General features: G+C 33.3%; 1 protein-coding gene across 1 annotated transcript in view; it reads right to left on the bottom strand.

Annotated features, from left to right (window-relative positions):
- Window positions 1-22535, bottom strand: part of LOC117611642 (putative G-protein coupled receptor No18) — a 39886-nt gene that overhangs the window by 2065 nt on the left and 15286 nt on the right. Inside the window, exons 2-6 of the mRNA XM_034339658.2 lie at window positions 18593-18706; window positions 4818-5046; window positions 3494-3631; window positions 2124-2236; window positions 729-1062 (exon numbers count right to left, since the gene is read on the bottom strand). Of these exons, the coding sequence (XP_034195549.1) occupies window positions 729-1062; window positions 2124-2236; window positions 3494-3631; window positions 4818-4973 (741 nt within the window). The 5' untranslated portion in view covers window positions 4974-5046; window positions 18593-18706. The remainder of the gene's footprint in view (window positions 1-728; window positions 1063-2123; window positions 2237-3493; window positions 3632-4817; window positions 5047-18592; window positions 18707-22535) is intronic.

Genomic DNA, 22535 nt, shown 5'->3' with positions numbered 1-22535 from the left:
TTCAAACCTATTTTGAAATCAGTCATTTCAATATCCTTTCATAATTGGGAAGTTAGATAATACTTTATTAATCCTCGAACGGCGGATCATGGAGAGAGCCACAATTTTAATTTAACTCTGTGTTTCATATTATTTTCATTTCCTAAATTTTAAAATGAGATAAATTGAAAATAGTATGAAATATTGCCATTTTATTTCCTTTTCTTCTGATGAAAGTGTTACAAATCGTATCAGATTTTGATATTAGTATCAAAGGCAATATTGAGCAAATTTAAGGTACACGTAAATACATCTTCACGTGTTTCTCATTTGGCAGTGGAAAGCTGTCGAACTATGCCGTCTTAACAGGTTTGCAAGCATTAGTATCAATAGATTCAAATTGCCAATCGATTTCTCATTTACACGAGCTCCTCGCTCTTTCCATTCAAAGTGAAATCTGCGTTCGATTCGTGCCACCAGTCAATGAATCAGGAGAATTTCAAATAGAATTTTCTACTGAAAAAAATTCTTTTTCGATATTTATGGGAAATATCTGTACAAAAGGTTCCTCTGATTTAGTTGTATATTTTTCACGTTCATATATTATTAATCGACATTGACCGGTTTTTAAATTTTTTCATTGAAGAGAAGATTACACCACTTTTCATATCATTTTTAGAGGTGGCAATTTTATTTGGCGGGGATGTGTGTACATAATAAAGATAATGGATTTGAAGATATATCCTTACCAAAACGTTTCGTCGTGGTCGAGTATTTTCGGTCTCGGTGGCTTCGAGGTTTCTGTGCCGGCTGGCGATCACGCAGGATATCCGACCATAAACGTAAAGCATTACCAGCATGGGTAAAAAAAACGAACCCATAGCGGAAAATATCACGTACGAGGAGTCCATATTGTACGAGCATTTTTTACTGTCACGATTTGTCGCCCGTGGAAAGCATCCTAGTAAAGGTGGACTGGTTATAGCACCGGCTAACACCCACACAGCAACGATCATCAGACCAGCTAATCTTTTGCTTCTTCGTCGTCGACTGTATATCAGTGGTTGAGTTACGGCTAGGTACCTTCAATGATGATTACACTCTTTTCAGAAACTTTCCACAGAAACGTTAAATTCATTTCATGCAGCGAAAGAAATGATTTTTCAAAGTGGATGAAGCAATTTGTGAAACGATTAAAAGGAATTTTAATTCCGTCGTTGATTGCAATCTTTCGAAATCTTTCAAATGATCTCGTCGAGTGGTTTCTAAATTATCTGAGAAAATCTTATTTCGAAATTTTTCTGAAACACAAACGCCTATCATGTACAATCGTTTCCTCTATTTTCGAAACCATGGCACGTAAACGAAACGAGATTACCCTGGTAATATTTTCTTATGCGCCATGAATAAAACGTCCTATCGAATTTCACGAGTGCAAGTTTCCCGTTTAGTTGACGAGAATGTTGTAGAAAAAGGGATCGCGCGAACTTTAAAGAAGATTTCCTGTGAACAAGAAGAAGACACAGTTTTGCTACAAATTAACTGGCCGATCACGTATAAGCTTTTCCCTGTGCTTGGGCTTTGTATCGATCTTTGCTTATAGATAAAAGAGTTTGCTGGGTCATCGTTGAAAATTAAAAGTTCTTTGCCAAGTTTACGGTCCACTTTGAGCATTCCATTTATCGTACATTTGAATTCCGTTGAAAGATAAAACTGTGAGCTCTTAAAACATGTGTCATGTAACACGAGACTTCATTTATGTTTAATTGAGTGCAAACTATTTTTTGAAAGAAAAATTTGATAAAGCAATTCTTGGAATTTATTTCTATAATTATAATGTTGAAAAGAAAAATGGAAGGAAAAATTGATCCATAGTGCGTTAACTCGAATGCAGTAGACTCTCGTTATATTGCCACGTGAGCGATTTGACATTTACATAAATTTTAAAGCATACTAGTACCATTCATCCACTATGATAATTTATAAAAATTTTATTTTATTTTGATTTTCTCTTTCCCCTTAAAATGAAACCTTGGAAGTTTGACAAATTTTTCACCCCTTCAGACCTCCCGAAGGCGATATAACGAGAGTCTACTGTACTATGGTTTGCTATTTTGAGTAGAATTGTTACTGAAATGACTTACCTGTCTATGGATATGGCACATAACGATAGAATGCTGGCAGTACATAGAAGGATGTCGAGGGAGACCCACGAGTCGCAGAGTACCGCACCCAACTCCCAAGTACCACCTGTGAGCTTCGTCAAATTTGTTTGATTAAACTAGTGCGTTGTTTAATAAAAAGCAAACGAATTTGTGTTTCAAAGCGATCGCTACTTCTATCGCGTTGAAACTTTTAATTTGCTTTGCAAATTCTTTCTATCAATTTACCCTGTTCTATTGTAATCCGTAAATGTATCCAAGGGATTAAACCTCAAGGATTGAAGGTAAATGGAGGAGACTTCTTCAAGGGTATTTTCATATTTATTTTCTGTTACATCGAATGGGAAATAGAATAGAAACCATAAAATAAAGACTGTTTTGTATGCATAAGGTAGAGACTGAATGCTACCATTCGATAGGAATTAACGAACAATTTGATGAAGTGGATAGGTTATAAAAGATTCAGGTTTAATTGAGCTCCGTTAATTACACCGAATGCTTTAGCTCGTCAACTAAAAAGAAGCTAGAAGTGAATTATTCTCGAACCAGAAGGATACTTCAGAGACTATCCTCCGTTCGTTATACTCATTCGTATTCCTTCATAGTCTGCGTCGTTTACTAACAGAGATCCTCGAAAGTACAGTGTTATTTTATCAATCAAATTTGCAAAGTAAGCAGTAACAAAAAATTTACACTGAACTTGAAAACACTATTATTTCTCCTCTGTGTCTGATAGTTTCTGAACTTGCTATTTTCGTAAATAAGAGAATGTAACTATGCAATGAGAATCTTTGACTTTAAGAAACGTCTCCGTAGGATTTAGTTGATTGGATCGCTTCGTTCATTATGAGTCGACTCCGCTTCAATCTATATGCAAAATTGCTCTTCGCTTTTCAAGAAGAACGAAGGATCAATGTTGGTAATCGTCACGTGACGTTGTTGAGCCAAGTAGCAAACACATTCGAAAAGCAAATGAAGAATCTACAATTCTTATTCTAAATGGTCACTGTTCAAATGGCTAGTCTTATTATTAAATGTTATAATCGTCAAATCATAATTATTCATTCCTATAAGTAATTAATATCCAGTGTCCAATGGTGATTTAATACCCCGTTAATTAATAAGCGGTGAACAATAATTAATAGTGTTTTTTAATTTAAACAACAGTTGTATTACACTGCATTTCGAATGTGTTCGCGTACCATAAAGTTTATCGAGAATTTTTTTTCATTTTTGTCTCTTGGTCCATTATTATTGTATGGTAGGATGAACTTCGCGAATGAACGACTACGTGAACATCATTGACCAATGATTTTCTATTGTTTACACCGTTTTGAAGTACCTTTATATACCTGTAATAATACTGCTGGTGGCATTACAGCCAGGCCGACCAATAAATCCGCAGCGGCCAAACTGGATACGAAACAATTAGTTACGGATCGAAGGCGCCTAGTTGTTATCACAGCCGCGATAACCAGTGTGTTGCCTACCTGTGATAAAATAGAAAATCTGTATTTTATTCAGAGAAATTCATTGGAATTGAATCTTCTTTTTTAGGTGGATTCGGGAATTTTATGTAAGAAGGTATTAAGGAGTAATAAGTTTAAAAATATCAATAGTTCATTAGATATTTTAAATTTAAGAGTGAGGCATTTTCTAAAAAAATTTGGAAAATCAATTTTTTTTTTCATTTTTTTTATCGTATCGTACTTATAAATGGGCTCACAGAAAAATAAATATTCTTGCAATATTCAATTTCAATTTCACAATTTTTTTATTCGATCTCGAAGCAAGATTAAATTGTAAGCCCTTTTAATTGTGCAATTCACCACGTACAGTTATTGTGCAGCTGCTATGAATCATCTATTGTATACATAGTTATTACATATGTAGCTATTGTATAGCTACCATGTACCTGCTATGTATGGTTGATTTTATATTACACTAAAGAAAATGTTAGTTTTCGAAACTTGAATTTCTCCTCGAATCCATCAGTATACAGAAACTTTTAAACACCTCAGGCGATATGCTGCCTTGGAATTTAAAATAAAGGGCAAAGCAAATACCAGCAACCAAATCAAATTCTTTCGATAATGTCACTCGGTATTTCAATACCCGTTTCTCAGACATAGCTAACAGAAAAATAATAGGATTATTAGAAATATTCGGGTACTCTAAAATGACATGACATGAGTGAGAAGAATATATATTAGAATGTTAGAACATTAGAACATTAGAATATTAGAGTGTTAGAATATTGAAATATTAAAATATTGGAATATTGGAACATTGGAACATTAGAATATTAAAACATTAGAACATTGGAGCATTGGAATATTGGAATATTGGAATAATAGAACATTAGAACATTAGAACATTAGAATATTGGAATGTTAGGATATTTAAATATTGGAACATTGGAACATTAGAACATTAGAGCATTACTACATTAGGGCATTAGAAGATTAAAACATTGGAACATTAAAATATTGGAATCTTAGAATCTTAGAATTTTAGAATCTCAGAATCTCAGAACGATGAAGAAGCCAGTCTAGATATTATGGAAAACTAGAACCACCCAGGCTCCTAGTTACCCTAATACCCAAAATTAGAAGAATTGATATACTTGCCAATTAGACCTTAAAACTAAGAAAAGAAAGAAAATGGAAAACTTACTATAGTGACGATGATTAACATGGTGAAAAGGCCGGCTAAAACGAGGTCCGTCCAATTCGGTAGATAATATTCCGCCTGGATATTTCGTTCGGTCGTCGACACGGTGCTATTCCATTGATAAACGTCCCCATAGTAATTGGTCGTTTGATTCGCCATGACGCTTAACCCCGGTCCATCGACGACGATCTCTGCTCAACAATTTGGGCATTTCCGAGTGTCATACAGTTTCCTGTAAGATAAATTTTCTCCGATGATTTTCGAACCTCCGGGCATTGTAAAACTAGAAGAAGACTCTTTATCCCAATTACTTCTTTCACGGCAATCGAACAAGACGTTTCCGGGTTTTATGTTGCCTCGATCACTCTCGATTGCCAACGTAATCTTACGTTCCACAAAAGAGAACAATGTACAGAGGAGAAGGTTCTGAAAGGGTATACCTAAGTATCTCTGTTACTGCGGATGCTCGAAGGAAAATAATATCGAGAATAGAGAGAAATTCGAGGACCGGAGGAAAATTTACTGAAAGATAACTTCCGTTTTCAAAAGTTAAAAATTGTTGAAGTTTTTTATATCAACTGTTACAGAAGGAAATAATACTAATGAAATTGACATTTCACCAGAGACTTTCAATTAGTGTTGAATAGCATACCATTAGAGATTGAAAAATTAAAAAAATAATAGATATGTTTCAATAAAAAATGCAATGTTAAATTACAATGTTAATAATAATAATATTTTAACAGTATTGTTTTTATACGTACGTAGACTTTTAAAGGAATCATTCGGAAGGGGTAAATTGGCGAAAGAGGTACTAAATTCGTAACATTTGTTGAAAATCTCATAGCAAGTAATCAAAGCAATCAACAGATTTAGAGGAAGCCATTACTTTGAGAACAAGTAGAAAACTATTGATATAAATCACGAGAATGGGATAAATTCCAACATTGTTCGTAATTAATAACTTCAATGGAGGAGCTTAAGAATTTTCAAAGCAAGTTTCTGACCGACTTTTCATAGCAATCCACAGGCAAAGTATTTTCCGTTGTTGGATGATAATGTAGTGGTAGTAATGCGTTATTTTTTACAGCGTGAAAACGTTATCGCATACAGAAGAGCTCGCGGGTTATCCACGACCTACATCTACGACCGTACTTTTAAGAAAGGTATCTACTTCCTAGAGATAGAGAAAATCCTCGAATTGTCTGGTGAACCACGAAATATAATTACTGAAAAGAAACTTTCAGTTAGTGGCAATAAAAACAGAATCGTTTTACTTAGGGCTTAGAGTATAATAATAATAATAATATATATATATATATATATATAATTATTTTGACATCATTTATGATATTAAAAATAGGCAAAAGAAATATTTAAATTATTATAGTTAAAAGATCATTATAATAGTGACAAAGTAGAGTTTATATAGACGTGTGAATTAAATTGGAATTAAAATCTGCAATTAAGTGGTGGGAGTAAATAAACGTAATATTGCTTCAACAAATATAACATTCGGAGACTGTAATTAACCCACTTTTCTGTAACTCGAACAAGATTCAGGTTTCCTATGCGATGCTTGCAGAAGCGTAAAGGAATGTAATTTCATTGGGAGTTACATGCTATCTTGGGCATTCTAATTATCGTTTTGATTACCGAGGATTTAACACTTTACAGATGAAAGATTATTGATTTACGATGATACAATTGTTCGTTAAGATCCAATTGAGAGTTTACTACTCGTTTCTAAGTATGACTTGAAACTCATTTTTCTATGATTCAGATTTCAGTCTATATTGTTTATTATAGTTAGATTAGATTTGGGTTGGATTGAATTAGATAAATTATAGTAGCTGAGCCCCGAATATTAATAATAATAAAAAAACAGAATGGCAAATTTATCTTTAATAAACTTATGTTTAATTACACGTTCTCTTTTTGAATTTTCCAATTAAATGATAATCTTTAACATACTTATTTATCCTTTTAGTATAAACTTTTATTCGTTTAATTTAAATTCCACCTGGTTTTTATCTTTCTCTTGATACTTTTAATTTACAAAGACGATGTACACGTACTTACCTATAACTGCACAGTTTTAGAATAAGATATACACATAACGTGATCGTGGAATAAATGCATAGGATATTTCAGCTGCATGCTGTAGTTAGGATTTTAAGTCTGCAGGGACATAAATTTCTGCTACCAATAAACCTAGAGACATCTGCACAGAATAATTTGTAGTCTAGCGTGAAACTAACTTGTATCTGTCCTCATTTAAACTGTATGTATATTTCATAAGTAAGCACATTTGCACTTAATGTGCTCGCATCGGAAATGAGTTTCTTATTGAATTAGAAGGTTTTTTGTTAGATGAACAACTGATTTTCATTTTAAATCAATATTTAAATCAAATAACAGGTAGTAGATAATAGATGAATAGGTAAATAGATAGAGTAGATAAATACAAAAAATAAAGTAGATAAATAATTTTTGAAACTATGATAATACTTTTTGTTCCATTTACGATAAAACTCTTTACACGTCTTCATCTTGGTCCTTTTTTCAATCTCAACATTCTAAACATCTAATCCACTTTTCCGTGGAGTCAGAGAACAAATGGCCGTAGAAAATACATTCAGTGTCGACACTGCTTTTCTTTGCAGAATCTTTGTTCCTCTTCTGATAAAAAAATAGTCTTTCCTCGCTTCTTCTTATTCCACCCGAGGTTCAGCTTTCTTTTACAAAGTACAAGATGTTTCAAATTATTTGCATATAGTATGGAAATTACAAATTACATTAATAAAAAAATAAAATTACGCAAACATTTCTGTGAGATGTATAATTATTTATTTTCTTATTTGTTGAAATATTTCTGTAAGGTAATTAGTATAGCCTTCATTAGAAAAATTAAAAAAATATCATAATCAGCTGAAACAGCGAAAAACGATACAGATTTAAGATGGATTAAAATAATTAATATTAATCATCGCGTTAGTCTATAAGACCATAGACGGACAGTCTAGGGCCAAAGAAGATCTTTAACGGCAAAGGGGTTAAAATCATGAAAGGATGAAAAATTAGTTCACACGTGTCTGTCCTTTACGCGGAACAGGGGAGGCTTCTTCACTTTTCAATCTCTTTAGGCTGCCGTCGTCGGGGAGAAAGAATGTGCCAGCTTGCGATTGAAATGACGATGTTCTAAAAAAACGTCGCGAGTACAAGGCGGGAAGAATACGTTTCCATGTCATTATGCAGCGTACTAAGAATGCAGGGAAACTCTCGCGTATATACCACGAAATATTCAGCTCTACGAAATTTGCCGGGCCAGCTGGTGTTTGAAATGAAACGCTTCCTTCGACGGTACTTAATTTTCCGCGACGACACTAACAAGTAATTCTACGGAGCTACCGAAACGCTCTTGTGAGCAGTGTGCGGTGAAAAAGAGAAAAATAGAGGGGATGAAAAGCGATTGGAAAGTTCGGGAAGTGATTTAACCCTTTCAAAAGACTCTTCATTAGAGCGAAAGCTGGGACTTGCTTCTTTGAATTAGCCTTTCAGAGAAACTTAACATGTTAATTCAACTTTCAATTAAGGACACTAATTATTAATAATTCAAAAGAAAAGTTATATTTTCTATGATATTTCTTGAAAGTAGAAAGGTTTTCATACGATCGATGCATATTGTCAATATTTGACGAATTGACGAATTGTCAATATTTAAAATGTTAATGAGGTGGTTTAATTAGAACCAAAGTGTTGAAAAAAATAGAAAAATATATGGATAAAGAATGTCAGCATATATTCCAACAAAAACATTTTGAAAAATTTTATAATTTTAATAAGAAACTTGAAATCAGTCATCTTGATTCATTGGTAATTGTATGTAGTGTTAATTAGAAATCATTGAATACCAACTTCGAACACCCTTTAAATATTAAAATGCTATGATTTATGCCAGCAATTTTCAACTGGCTGGATAAACAACAATTCTAATCCCGACTGGAGTAGGAATGAAATATAAGAAGAAAACAGAAATTCTGTTCGATTCAGCCTTGAACCGGTCCAATAATTTAGGAGTTGCTAGTTCGATCGATCAAATACTGATAGAGATATTCCCAGCTGGAAGGCGGGAAATTCTCGGTCAGTCATAAATAATCACCGTTCTGACACGGTACCAGAGGATGGTTCCCGATGTATAAAACACGATTCACAGAAGGGTAGTGGATGAACGGGTAGAGCGTAAGAAGTATGAACCAGCAGACTGTGGTCGATCGATGGGAAAAATAAGAGGAAAGGGAATTTTCGCGGAAAGGGAATTCGTGTTGCATACTCAAATCGATGGTGCATCCTTAGAAACTCTGGTTTTGTATTAATGATACCGCGAATGGTCAATGAGGTGCTATCAATAAGATTAATTAATTTCATACATTTTACCCTCAAAAGATATAATGAATGAGAAAGGATTTTCATTTAAGAAATACAAATAGAGCCTTTCGAATATCTTGACAAATTTTTATATTTTTTCATTTAATAGTTATTTAAAATAATAGAAATTCAATCCTAAAATAGTTTAAATTATCTGCATGAATCTTTTCACCTGATTTATCCTAATGCCATCCAATCACGAGATCGAGGCATTTTAAAATTTCCGCGATGTAGGGGTTCTCAATTCAAGCAAGGATGCACTAATCTCCTCCGGAAACAATTTTGCAGTCCCCGTACCTAGAGTCAACCCTGCAGAATTCGAATTTCAATAAATTTACCTTAACGAGGTTGATCTTGATACCGATATATTCTTCACTTAATTTGCATATTGTCTGCAAACGATTTATTCAAACGCGAACTTATAGTAATCTATATGGCTTGAATTTTTATTTAGGTACTTTAGGTAATAATTGTGGCTCTTAGTTATGGAGATGCCTTTTATTTGAATACTCTCTTCAATAGTTTAATAAGTTGACTGTGGGTATTTTAAAAATATGTCAAAAATGAAGAGTGGATCATTTGGCAAATTCTGGATGTAATATGCTTCTCTTGAAAGGAACATCAGCTTCATATGCTTTATTCTTCTTTTCTTCTCGCGCAGTCGGATCTCTCGCTCCCTCGCTGACCTACCCTACACTAGTGTAGGGCGTAGACTGATGAGGATATCTTTTTCTCTTCTTTACTATACGCATCGTGCGTATTCTAGGGGAAAAAGTAGGTCACGAAGTTTCCAGGTGTCTCGATCACCATTTACATTCCGCACCCTTTAGGCACTGATATTTCAACCCCTTTCTCTTGGGAGTTATTTTAGGGTAGACCGCCCATTGGTAGTTGGGGAAAATTTCTGGTAGGACGGTAGAGATTTGGATTTTAATTAAATAAAATTAGGGCCTTTTTTATAATAATACTCCCTTTTGGAATATTATTATCAAATAAAAGTGCAGAATTTATCATTGGAAACTGCAGTGACGAGTAGTAATTTCCGGTAAATCTGGGCCATTTTCGGTGAATCTAAAACGATTTATCAGCCGGAAGATTAATTCCAAATGAATTTTCCATTCCTCGTTAAACGATCCTGTCCTCCTGGCACCCGAACCGGATATCATCTGACTGATTATTAGTTTCCGAGTGAACGAGCTTGTCGCAATGTAAAATACTTGCAATGCTTGTTGGAAAATACTGACCTTAGTAAATCAAACTAATGAACCTTCTTATTAATTTTCGTACTGTTCAATTTGTAATATTTCTTGGGTATTTTAAGTACATTCAACAGCATTCTTTGCAAATAAATACTATGCTGAGAATGACTCTCGCAACATTTCCACTTATAAAAAAATATTCTCCAACATTTCTCGCGTGACATTTATTCTCAGGTGAATAGGCACCCTCAGAGATAGTGTTAAATATTTCAAGGGATTTTTTATTGTTTTATTAGGCAAAATGTGATCGCAAATGGATTAAAATTTACTTTTATCTACCTTAATTGTTAATAAAAATGCAATTTGCATCTATCCTGATTTTAATAATTTTTATTTACTTTTGCTCATTTGTTCGAGTTTGAAATGAAAGTTTTCTGTGTTTTTTCGACCGTGTTAATTCGAGTACTTTAAAAATCTAGACGTACTTGATACTTTTTTTATTAATCGCGTGATAATTAGCGGAATGGGTAAATTTTACAAATATAGAAACGTTAGTTAAAGAAATATTAATTTTCCAACGGTTTTCAAAGAAATAAAAATGTTATTTCGTTTCAAGTTTTTACATTCTCAACGTGCAACATGCGGAGGACCGTGCTGGTTCAGTTAATAAGCTAGAATGAGTACTGAGCTAATTGCACGCGAAATAGGTGTTTCTCTAAAAACGACATGCACTCTTGAATGTAACTAGAATCCCTTGTGCCCGGAACCGAGAAAATATTTTTATTTAAAGTCAACAACAAAAAAAGGAAGAAGAAGAAGAAAAAATGCCACATATCGTCGAGAGATTTTCATTGAGCCAAAAGCAACAGCAAAACTCGATAATCTTCTCGATAAATAATTCATGATCTGATACTTATTCGCTTATTTCCACTCGTAGAAAATCTGAAACACCCTCCATTATTTCAGGAGAATTCTGCTAAAAGCTAATATTCGTTTATCCCTCTTATTATTTCCGTTTCTGTTACTGCTTTTACTATGGTAAAAAGTACACCATTAACGTTAAATTTTAGTCAGTATAAAATTACATTCATTATCAATTTGCTTCATCAATTCATCAAAATTATTTCTCAGTAATAATAATTATTAGAAATGGCAAAGTATTCCATTATGTAAGAGATGTGGCATCGAAGAAAATTACCTTGAAAATGGTAGAAACTTTTGCATATGTGCACTTCTGATGACTTAAACGGGTTATGTCATGTTATGTCATAAGGATATGAGAAAAACAATCGTTTATCGTGCAACTGTCGTTAAGTCCCCCGGGAAAATTCTGTCTTATTCCCCTAGAAATCGGCTTTTCTATTCGTGTCATACGCATACGGTGCACTTGTTATGTAACTGCTTCACCCTGAAGGATGTAAGTACATAAAATATCCGACTCTCAGACGCGCGAAACTTGTGTACACGAATTCAATAGTAGCCTCGTGTCATGTGGTATTAGATAGATCTCTGCTGTGTGTGTATTGGATCCTATCTCCCCTTACAGCCATCCATTCACCAATCTGCTTTCTTGATCTGGTATAGAATATATCATTATTGAACCACAATGATTTTCCTCGAAATGAAAATATAATACAGTGAAATATTAATTATTCAATATAATAACAATTTTTTAAATAATTGGTCTAAAAATAAAATGAATTATTATTTAAATGATTCTATAGATGACACAATTGTCAGTGTTAAGTGAATCATTGCATTAAATGGAATTAATATAGCGAAGTGTATGTACAATAGAAATTCCTAATTATTTGAACGCTGTTTAACTAGGCGTTCGAGTTGTTTAAACAACGAGATACCGTAAGAGGAAAGCAAATGTTTTATGTATATATCAGTTTACGTGGACACGTATCGTAAGTGCGTTATTACGAATTCATTGGTTTAATGAGCATCAAACTGTGAAATAATAAATCAAGTGGAAAATGGTGAAAGCGTAGTAGATAGATTGTAGTAGACTCGAAAAATGATAAATAATCAATAAGTAATGCAATAGAAACGTGACAATTATAAATAACGATGAAAATTTCATTTCATTGAAGGAATGTAATCTTTGGAAATAAGTTGTTATCGTTTAATTAAAAGGTATAATTAAAGTTGATTAGATTACATATCTGTATGAAAAGATAATAATTTTCCTTGAATTAAAAATCAACTTTATTTTCAAGTTATGATAAAATATAAAATAATTTAATGAAGAAGACAAGAGAGTAAAATTACGAAAGGTATATACAGTAAGCAGCTTTGACCAAAACTTTCCATAAGCTGAAAGTATGCTCCTACTTGTTTGAAAATTCTACTTGACAAGAATCTAATACAAAGCAAATTTCAACTTTTTGCATAATACTATTGAATACAAGTTTTTCAAATACCTCCTTAACTTCAAAATAATACACAAAATTAAATAACAACGTATTGTGAATGCAATTGAAGGAATTATTTTTTAAATTTTATAAATTAAAAACTAAACTTTTCTAGAAGAAAATATTCTTTCATAAAAGTAATAAAAGGAATAAATGGGAAATGCGGATGATAAAAAATGATTCACGGAGAAAAATAGTTTAAACGGAGGTGTAAAGCTAATCACTATTGATTTTCTGTGGATGTTGCGTTAAGCTGAGAGAGAAAAAAAACGGTTGATCTGTGAAATTGGTTATAACGTGATTACCACAGGAATACCAATGGGAATTAGATTAAAATGCAAATCGGCCATCGTGCCAGTGCTGTTCGATGTTTTATCCCGATTGGATGTAACGTTTCACCGCAGAATTGAATTTAGAATTAAACTGATTTCGCATCACTTCCAACTGCTAATTGCATGTGCTGTTCCAAACTGAGATTGCGTATTGAAATTTCGCCGATTAATTACACGTAAACAGAGAAACACAAAATTAACGCGCATTCCATTCTTAATTCTAATTATACACATTAATTCTATTAAAAATGTTATCCTTAGAATGTTTAACAATTTTTTAAAAATATTGATTATTTTTCTTGTGAAATAACATATTTTATTCGTATTCGTAGCTTATAAACGACTTTTATCTGAATATTAAAGCAGATTTTCGTGTTAACCCTTCAGGTTTGCGTTATATTTGTAAGATTACATTACTTAATGCTTTCCCGTTCTCTGTCGATATTGGATATGCAAATGGCCCGACTATACAGCCACTTTAAACTTCAAGTTATTTACGTATTCAATCTAGTGATCGCGTGTTAATATTAAGTTTCTAAATCGCGTATTCCCGATAACACGTACAACGCGGATAGAAACATGATTCTGTCGTGTAAAATTTGCGAATATGGTTATCAATAGATAACGAACGCATTCAGGCAAATAGAAATCTAATTTTAATCTTTCACAATTCGTGTATTCTGTACTTTCGATTCGATTCATTGACGGTGTCGATAGATTTTTTAAATCAATCACACTACCTGTTAATTGATTAAACGATTTTTATTGATTTTCATTTTGAAACAAAATAGCTTCTGTTATATTTTTTAACAAATTTCCAACAACATTTTCTAAAGTCTTGGAAGGAGCCATTGTTTCTATTTAGTAAAACATTTAATCTTTCCTCTTTGCGATCGTTAAGGGAACAATAATCGTTCACGTAATTGGACATGTTGCACCGATGCGCATTTACATGCAAAGCTGAGAAGGGCAGGCAAGTAGCGACGTGGAAACCGTCTCGGATAGATATGAAAATATCAGGGAAATACCAGGGAAGTACACTCCGTGCTGAGGTCATACCAGCCTGCTAAATCGTCTGGTATTTCTGCACGTTGCTAGGCCGTGTATCCATGACCTCGACATATAGACAACAACGAGCATTTTGGTTTCTATCTCGTCGTTTTGTGAATCCACGCGAACGCCTATTTTATGTATTTTTGCTACAACGTATCGTCGGTTTACTGAAAAAGTAGTAGATTCAAAAGATTGTTAATTTCGAGATATCTGCAAGAATTACTGAAAAAGTGTATCAAATGCAGAGTTTTGTAATTCGAGCTCGCATTATGTCATTTTGCATGAACTTCTATTTTATAAATACATATAAAAATATTTCTTCAGAAAATCAGTGTGATAGTTACACTGATTTACCCTGAGATCTCCAGGGTGGTTTCACCCCTTAATTAATCGTTTTTGTATCAGCGATCCTCTTAAATCTATTACTTTACGAGGATATTTCTTTCAATTCTTCAAGACATAGATAATGTTTGCATCAAATCCAGACACCATCTTACACGTAATTATGTAAGATGAATAAGTGGGAAGTTATCAGATTTATGGTTCTTCTGATGAAATTTTAATGGATTCTGTGAGTCCTGCGGTATTATAAGCGCATGGCTGTTCATTGGAAATATGATAGGAAAGTTTTGTAAAAACATTTTAAACCAGGAAATATGAGAAATTTCTTATCCGCTTAAATCATGGCCTTTTGGTTGAAGAGATAATATTGGAATTAAATTTCATGAACATGTTCAGATTTGTATCCTTTATCCTTTCTATGGTGTTTAATTTATTATAGATTTTCAGCTACAAAATAGCATTTGAATGATAACTTTTCATGAATTTGTTTTAATTCTTACCTACACCAGAAAGAAAATTCTAAATGCCATTAAAATCCTAATAGTAATACGAGACAGCAAATTGAAACATTGGATTAAGAAACTAATCCTTAATATCCTTGCTAATCCATATTATCCTGTACAGTACCACGCATAGCTTTTCTACTGTGGCAATCATAGTGTGAAAGTACATTTTATTACAATGTAATAAACCTTCAATTTGGAAAATTAAGAAAGAAATTGACCAACGAATTTGGAATGTTGAAAAAAAAAACAGCCAAGAAAATCTTCAAAGCTACCAATCTCTTCAGTTCATTATAATAAGAAACAGTTAAAACATTTTTTTATTTGATTAAAAAGTAATAAAAGGTCTTCTAAATTTTAGCACATCAAAATTTTAATAATCAAGTGTTTGTTAATTGAATTTTATTCGAATTAAACAAATCTATGAGTAGATTGTTGAGATCCTAAAACAATAGTAACCACTGTGTTACAAATATTTGTAAAATACAATTTAGACGGTGTTTGATTGTCTGTTTACAAAGCCGGACTGGTACCGGAAATATATCTTATTGTTAATTTCTGGGAAGTGTCCGAGCAAGATTACACGAGATAGGGAAATTCGAAGCGGAAGCAGCGGATGGATGCAAACAAATTGAAAATGCAAACACTGGTTTTCTATGATGCAAGGCAACTGGTTATTGTGATTCATGAAGCGTCTGCTGTCAACAGCGTAGCGCAACGGATTTAATTTCCGTTTTAACGTGAAGAATTCTGGCAGCAGGAATTAAAAGAGCAGAGGGAATTCGTTGAACGTGGATCTACATTTTTCAGAAAAGTATTCCGACCAAGCATTATCATTTTATTTACTCTGCTCGATGTTTCTGCAATGATAGCGGAAAAATTCAATCAGCTTAAAGTGGAGGGATTCTTTCACTGAAACTGTATTTTTCTGTTTAAGCGAACTGAGTGTCAGAATATTAACATCTTTAGCGAACAATGAAAGTGTAAGAATGGAACTTGTTGCATATTTGCTAATGAAGTTGAGCCATAGTTTGCTTTAACGAAGAATCAGTCATTTTATATTGAGAATATTATTGAAACTTTTATATGGACATTTTCGTTGAACTTTAAGCTTCAATTTTATGTAATGCAAGTGTCAATTTGGGATACTTTTATGTCATGAAATTATGCTAGACTAATCATCAACAACCCATTCTCTTGAATTGCATTGCTTTGATGTTCACCGCTAATTAATAACCGGCCATTTTGTATTGAGAACATTAACGAGGGGTGCATGTATGTCATTATTTTCATTGAACTGTATCAATCAAATTGATATACCATAAGTGTTGTTCCATCAAACTTTTATGTCATGAAATCATGTTAGAACTTTTATGTTTCAATCAGCGAATTAGAAAATGAAAAAATTAATATTCTTTTCTAATACATTTTTCAAATAATTCACCTCGCTTTTCCTAAAATAGAGACGGCATAATTTCATATTAATTCGAGGGAGTGTAATTTTAAAATATTGTTGCTCTCGCAATCATCATTGAACTATTCCTCTGGCGGCAGCTGTGTTTAATTGCCTGCAACGAAATGCGAACTTTTAATTGTGCCGTACCCCCCTGCTTCCGTTGCACTTTTATGGTAATCTGCACCAGGTGATTAAAAGCATTCCCTTATCAACCGGCTAGCGTTAAAGTAAACGCATGTTGATTACAATGCAGCTCGTTATTCGACACATAATTTCTGTTAATGCATTATTTGGGTTTAGCTCGTGTATAATTGTGACACCTGCGACTGCAATTACAAGTGAGAAGGTAACAAACATAATTTCTGGTAGTTACAAAAAAATTGTTCATGGAATATATCAATAATTTTCTTACATTAGTAATTAAAAAGCAATCATTGTTATAAAATTTCAACCAATAATTATTGATAATTCAATGAGGAAATATTGAAAATTGTCAATTAGTAAAAATTTCAATTAAAATGCGAGTATTTAGAAAATTGTTTTATGTTTCACAAAAGTTAAAGAATCAGTGATCCTTTGACTTTGAAACAAATTTAACGATAACTTAGCGAGAATGATAAAGTTTTCACTTTGTTATGTACAGTTCCGCGAATAACTATTAAATTGTCTCGAAGATTGAAATTTTCGTCCCGTTACAGTCGGGACGAGTAAATCGATACAAAATTGTTGAAAATCGGGTCATGGGTGAAACTATACCGTAACGGCACTGCGCTCTGTATGCATGCATCTATTATTTGTGGGTTACAAATGTCCTGATTGGAAACGATGGAAATGAAAATGATTTTTACGCTGATTAAAATCCGTCTTAAAATTTCGCTCACAGTTAATTACACCGAATTGCATTTTTTTGTTTATAAATTGATTTATAAATTGGTTTATAAATTGACTTATAAATTGACTTATAAATTGATTTATAAAAATGTTTATCAGAGGTGCTCAATTTCAATTGAACAAAGCTTTAAAATTCTCATGCAACGAATTTATTTGATTTTTATGGCGATAAGTGGAAATCCGATTAAAAAAAAATAAATAATAAATTGGGTACACATGTTTTGGGCAATTATACTGGTGCTACACTGGAAAGCTCGTGTACATCTCGAAATCATGATTGCATTATCTACATAACTCTCATGAATGCAGCCATCAGAGTACAAGCACCGGGGATGTCAGTTCACAATGCAATCGAGCTGAATGCGATTCAGATCTGGCCGAATACTACGCATACATGACAGATAAAGAGTTACGGGGATTCCGTAAACTTTGCCAAATTTTATTGCTCTTAATTAGTGGAAGATTGGGAAGCCTTTGATGGATTGACTCTCGTACTGCTGGAAAGTCAAAGAGCTTTAGATGAATGAACCTTTATAATGATAATGAATCAAAGAACCATATTTAGTCGAATTAACTTTGAATTGATTAAAAAAAGCCAAAGAATTTTAAGCGAATTTTAGATCAATCAGTGGGCTCTGGATAAGTTATAGTAATTGCTTAATTAAATTAGATTTGCTGTATAACGTTGAAGATGTTAATTAAATTTGAAGGTTCTTCGGTCCATAAATAAATAAGTAAATTGAAAGAAACTAAAGTAAGACAGCTTACTAATTCTAAGTCTGGAAAACAGCGAGGAAGTCACGTTCGTATCATAAACCTCGTCTATGTCGCAAACCTCACCATTCAGAGGTTTTGCATAATTTACGTATGATACATTTTTCTCAGAAAAGTCATTAGGTGTATTAAAGTCAAAACAGTTCACAAATTTTAGAAAAAAGGATTTTCCACCTTATTGGTAGTATGTTTTTTCCAAGTTTGAAAGTGCAAAAAAATCTTCACTTCTGGCACTTACGTCGTTTATCATTTCAACTCTTCATTTCTTTATCAAACGAAGAAAAAAAAAGTTGCTTGAAAATTGCCTTTTTCCTGGCTTGGTTTTGCTGTATCATCGTTCGTCGTTTCATTTCAGCATCGCGCATAAAACAAGGACTTACCATCCTCGATTATCGCCCTCCTGTCGTAAGGTGGCTTCTGTTTTGCAAGCATTACCCCGAATCCGATGAGAAAAGTGAACTACAGCTTGAAAGCTTCGTTTCAGGATGTTGTTTCTGTGAACAGAAATTGTGCTTAAAATTAGATTTCTGGGTAAACATCAGTTTCCTCAATTTATAATATTCCAATTTTCTCAATTTTCCTAGTTATGAATTTTTTCACTTTCTCATTTTCTCATTTCTTAATTTGTCAAATTTTTAATTTTCCAATTTCATAATTTTTCAACTTCCTTTTTTCATTTCCTGATTTCCTACATTTTTGACTCAAATAATTTTGTATCTCATAGCTTAGCACAGGATCGTAGTCGAAATATTAGGTAGCTACATATGAATCAGTCGATTTATCAGCTATAGAGCTTTCTCCATTACTTCAGAGACACCGTATGTATAATGAACTTGTCATTTCGTGACACAATCGCTGTCACTTCCAGAATCCACGCTCTGCTTAGCCATGAAATTATCTGTAATTTCGCCAGGTTTGAACAGATTTACACTTTGTTGACCTTTTTTAGCAAAATTGAAACGTGAATGATAAAATACATCCCAGGTAAAGTCGGATAAGGGTGAAAGAAAGAAAAAATATTATTCTACAATGGAAGCGCTTACATTCATACGTTATTGTTGAGAGTAATGAAAGCATTGCTATTGTTTTGTTCCACTTCTAATTTATTTATTATTTTGCAGCTCTGCCATTTTCCATTGCGTTTACGAGTAACATGAACAAATAGGTACATTTGATAACTTGTTACCATTGGAAAAGAAATGTCAACTGTTTATTTACGTAATTTCATTTCAGAAATTATCCAGGTTATTATTGCTCCCCTTTTCTGTCTAATTTATTTGTATCAACTATTTAGCAGAAGGGTTTAGAACCTTAAATGCAAATGGTCCTTGCGAAACCTAATAAACATGAGTCAAGCTATTAATATTGTCAGAGTTATGGTTAATTTGTTCTCTGTTTTGCTTAAATTAAATGGCTTCCTCGCTTCTGCTGTTAATGGCTTTAATTTTGATCGCGTTCTCCTATTTCACCTAAGCATATGTTCTCTTTGAAATATACACTATTCTGTAGTAGCAACAATTATGTATAACAGTAATTACTATAAATTTCTATCAAATTAATCACGTTCTAAATCTAAATTATAAAATGAACATTAATTTTTGTTTTTCATTGATACCTAAATACTATAAATAAATGTTCTATCTTTTAATAAAACAGAATCGCAATTCATCTGACTGATATAAAACATTCACTCCTTTTTTGTTGTTAACTTCAATATGAAGTAAGTTCAAAAGGCAGATTCTATTTACGGTTTCAAAGGCACATATGAAATCAATTCTGACGTCTTTACTCGATTAAGTATTCACGCGTTATCGAACTGAAACGGTATAATTGGTATAACGTTTAAGATCGATGTATGAACGCGGTACGATAACTGATGTATTGTCTTCTGTTAAACGGAGTACCAAACTACCAATTGTGATAATCGGTTTGTCGTAAATGTCACGTATCTGTTCGCGCATAAATTGCGCCACTAATGACGAACTCACGTATCGCTGATGCTATTTTACGCGTGTGTATCATCGTTTTAAAGCTTCCCTATGGATCTACCAACAGCTGCGATTTATTATCATCGTCGTCATCTTTACGATTTAAGGCCGCGGTTTCGCGTGAGAGGGTAATTTCCTATTGTACTGAATACTTCCTTCACTTATCCTTCGCAATATGTGTTGCCAGAGATAACGTGTCAATGGTTTCTATATGACATGCCTGTTATTTAACATCCATGCTATTTTCAAATATAAATTATAAATTATAAATTATAAAATGGAAAGATTGATTAAAACTGATTGGTATATGTCGTTGTTGACATGATAAATTTAACTAAAGCAATATAGAAACTTGCAAAATGGATCTCGAACAGAGACCGATAAATCATTTCTGGTTAGGCAAGTTACCAATCAACGAGTGGAGTAATTAATTACGAAGTGATATCATTTCCCCGACTTCAACGAAACTTGCACGGACAATTTCGATCCCTCGTTAATTACAAAAGATTAACGGAGTAATTCGGTTGTAGTTTATTTACTTACGATTAGACACAGGGGGATGAATACAAAGAATCAGTCGGTAGATCGTCGTTTAAGCGACGAAAATGGAGGACGAATGCGAGGAAAATGAATAAACGGTGGTGTCTCGTTGAAAGATATTAACGAGCCGTTTACTACGACATATTAGTTGGCTTGTGCCAGCTTGACCCCTCGTGAAAACGGATATAATGGTAGGTGCATATAGGTTACGAACGCGTTGCACGAGCTTATTCTACGTTAGGAGCGATAATTAATAAATTCTTCATTAAAGGGTGGTTGCCGGCTACTAACATGATTTAATGACAGAAAAGTCTCGGGAAATAACGCTTGTACTTTAGCAGCTTAAAATTCTAGGAAAATTATTATATATGTGCACCCTTTACTAATGTTCATAATACAAAATGACTGCTTTTGAAGTGGAAGGAATAGAAACCTCACTATAGGCTGCAATTGATTTATAGCCATTTTGTCTTGAGACCATTAATAAAATGTGCATATATACAGCTATTTTCCTTAAAGTTTAAGCTTTCAATTTATGTGGCGCAAATATAATTTTTTGGTACTTTTAAGTCATGAAATTGTACTGGATGGTAATGCTCCTCCTGAAATTCATTCTTACACTGCCTTCGAATATTCAAATTATATCCCATTAGACGTTTATACTGCGCGTTGATAAATGATAATTAAAGAAGATTAGATAACACTAAAAGTGAATTTATTATTCTGTCCCAGTGTTTACGTAAAGCCATTTTTATGATGCTATTTGATATCAAAGTTGCTGCTCCTAGGTAAATGTTAAAGCAGCCTGGGTGATAAGTGATAATTACAAGTCTTTAGGTTGGTTCTCGTCCATTCTAATTTGCGACATACCTTCCTTGGAACTTTCCATTTATTACACAGGACGTGAACGTAGTAGGGGCTTCTCGTTGCGTAAAATTAGTGAATTGCACCGGGTCTAGCTAGACGAATTGCTCTATTCTTTTACCTCGCTTCCCTTTGATTATACTGCATCTAGATTAGTTTAACATAATCCGGGCTTGCATAAAATTACACGCACCTGACGCTTCTACTTTTCCCTTTTTTATATTATTTCTAGTGCAAACCCGACCCTTGATTTCAACCCTCTATATGTAAATTTTATTCTCTTCAAAGGAAAATTATTTTTAAAATATCCCTTCAAATTTTTCGTTTTTAATAACCCGAAATATTCATAACCCTTTCCAGACCAAATTATTTTTAATTGTAAAATTAAAAGAAATTGTCTTCTCTCAACTTTTGTGAACTGCTACTTTTCTGTAGCATTTAAAAAAAAAAAATGCTGCCATATAGACACACTGAGCTCGAAATTGCAACATTGTCTTTCACCTAATCCTCAATTTCTATTACCCGAAAGGACGTTTCAATTAAATGATCGTATAGAAAACAGTGTTCCATTTGTGCCAATGAAATATCGGCTAACCAGTTTCTGACAAACGCGGCAAATAAAAGAAGAAATCGCGGCGCACCGGATGGCCAGCTGCCGATACAATCTTCTGCTCGTCGAATATCGAAAACATTAGACGTTTGAAAGGGTGAAACGAGTACGGATTTCAAAGGAGCAACCCTGGCTAAAACCCAAAGCTATTTCCCTTTCTTTCTTCGATCCGGTAATCGGTAGAAATCGTACGGCACAGGAACCGGCCGATGTATTGAATTTGTTCTGAAAAGCCGGCTACTATTTTCGTTAGACTATTTTCGCTCGAGGCTTTTGTAAAGGAGATAACGTGGTTAATGGATCCGTGTCGTTATCAAAGTA

The sequence above is a fragment of the Osmia lignaria genome, chromosome 10 (assembly GCF_051020975.1).
Source record: "Osmia lignaria lignaria isolate PbOS001 chromosome 10, iyOsmLign1, whole genome shotgun sequence".
Classification (NCBI taxonomy): Eukaryota; Metazoa; Arthropoda; class Insecta; order Hymenoptera; family Megachilidae; genus Osmia; species Osmia lignaria.
Note: the sequence above shows the minus strand (reverse complement) of the source record. Positions and strands in the feature narration are given on the sequence as shown.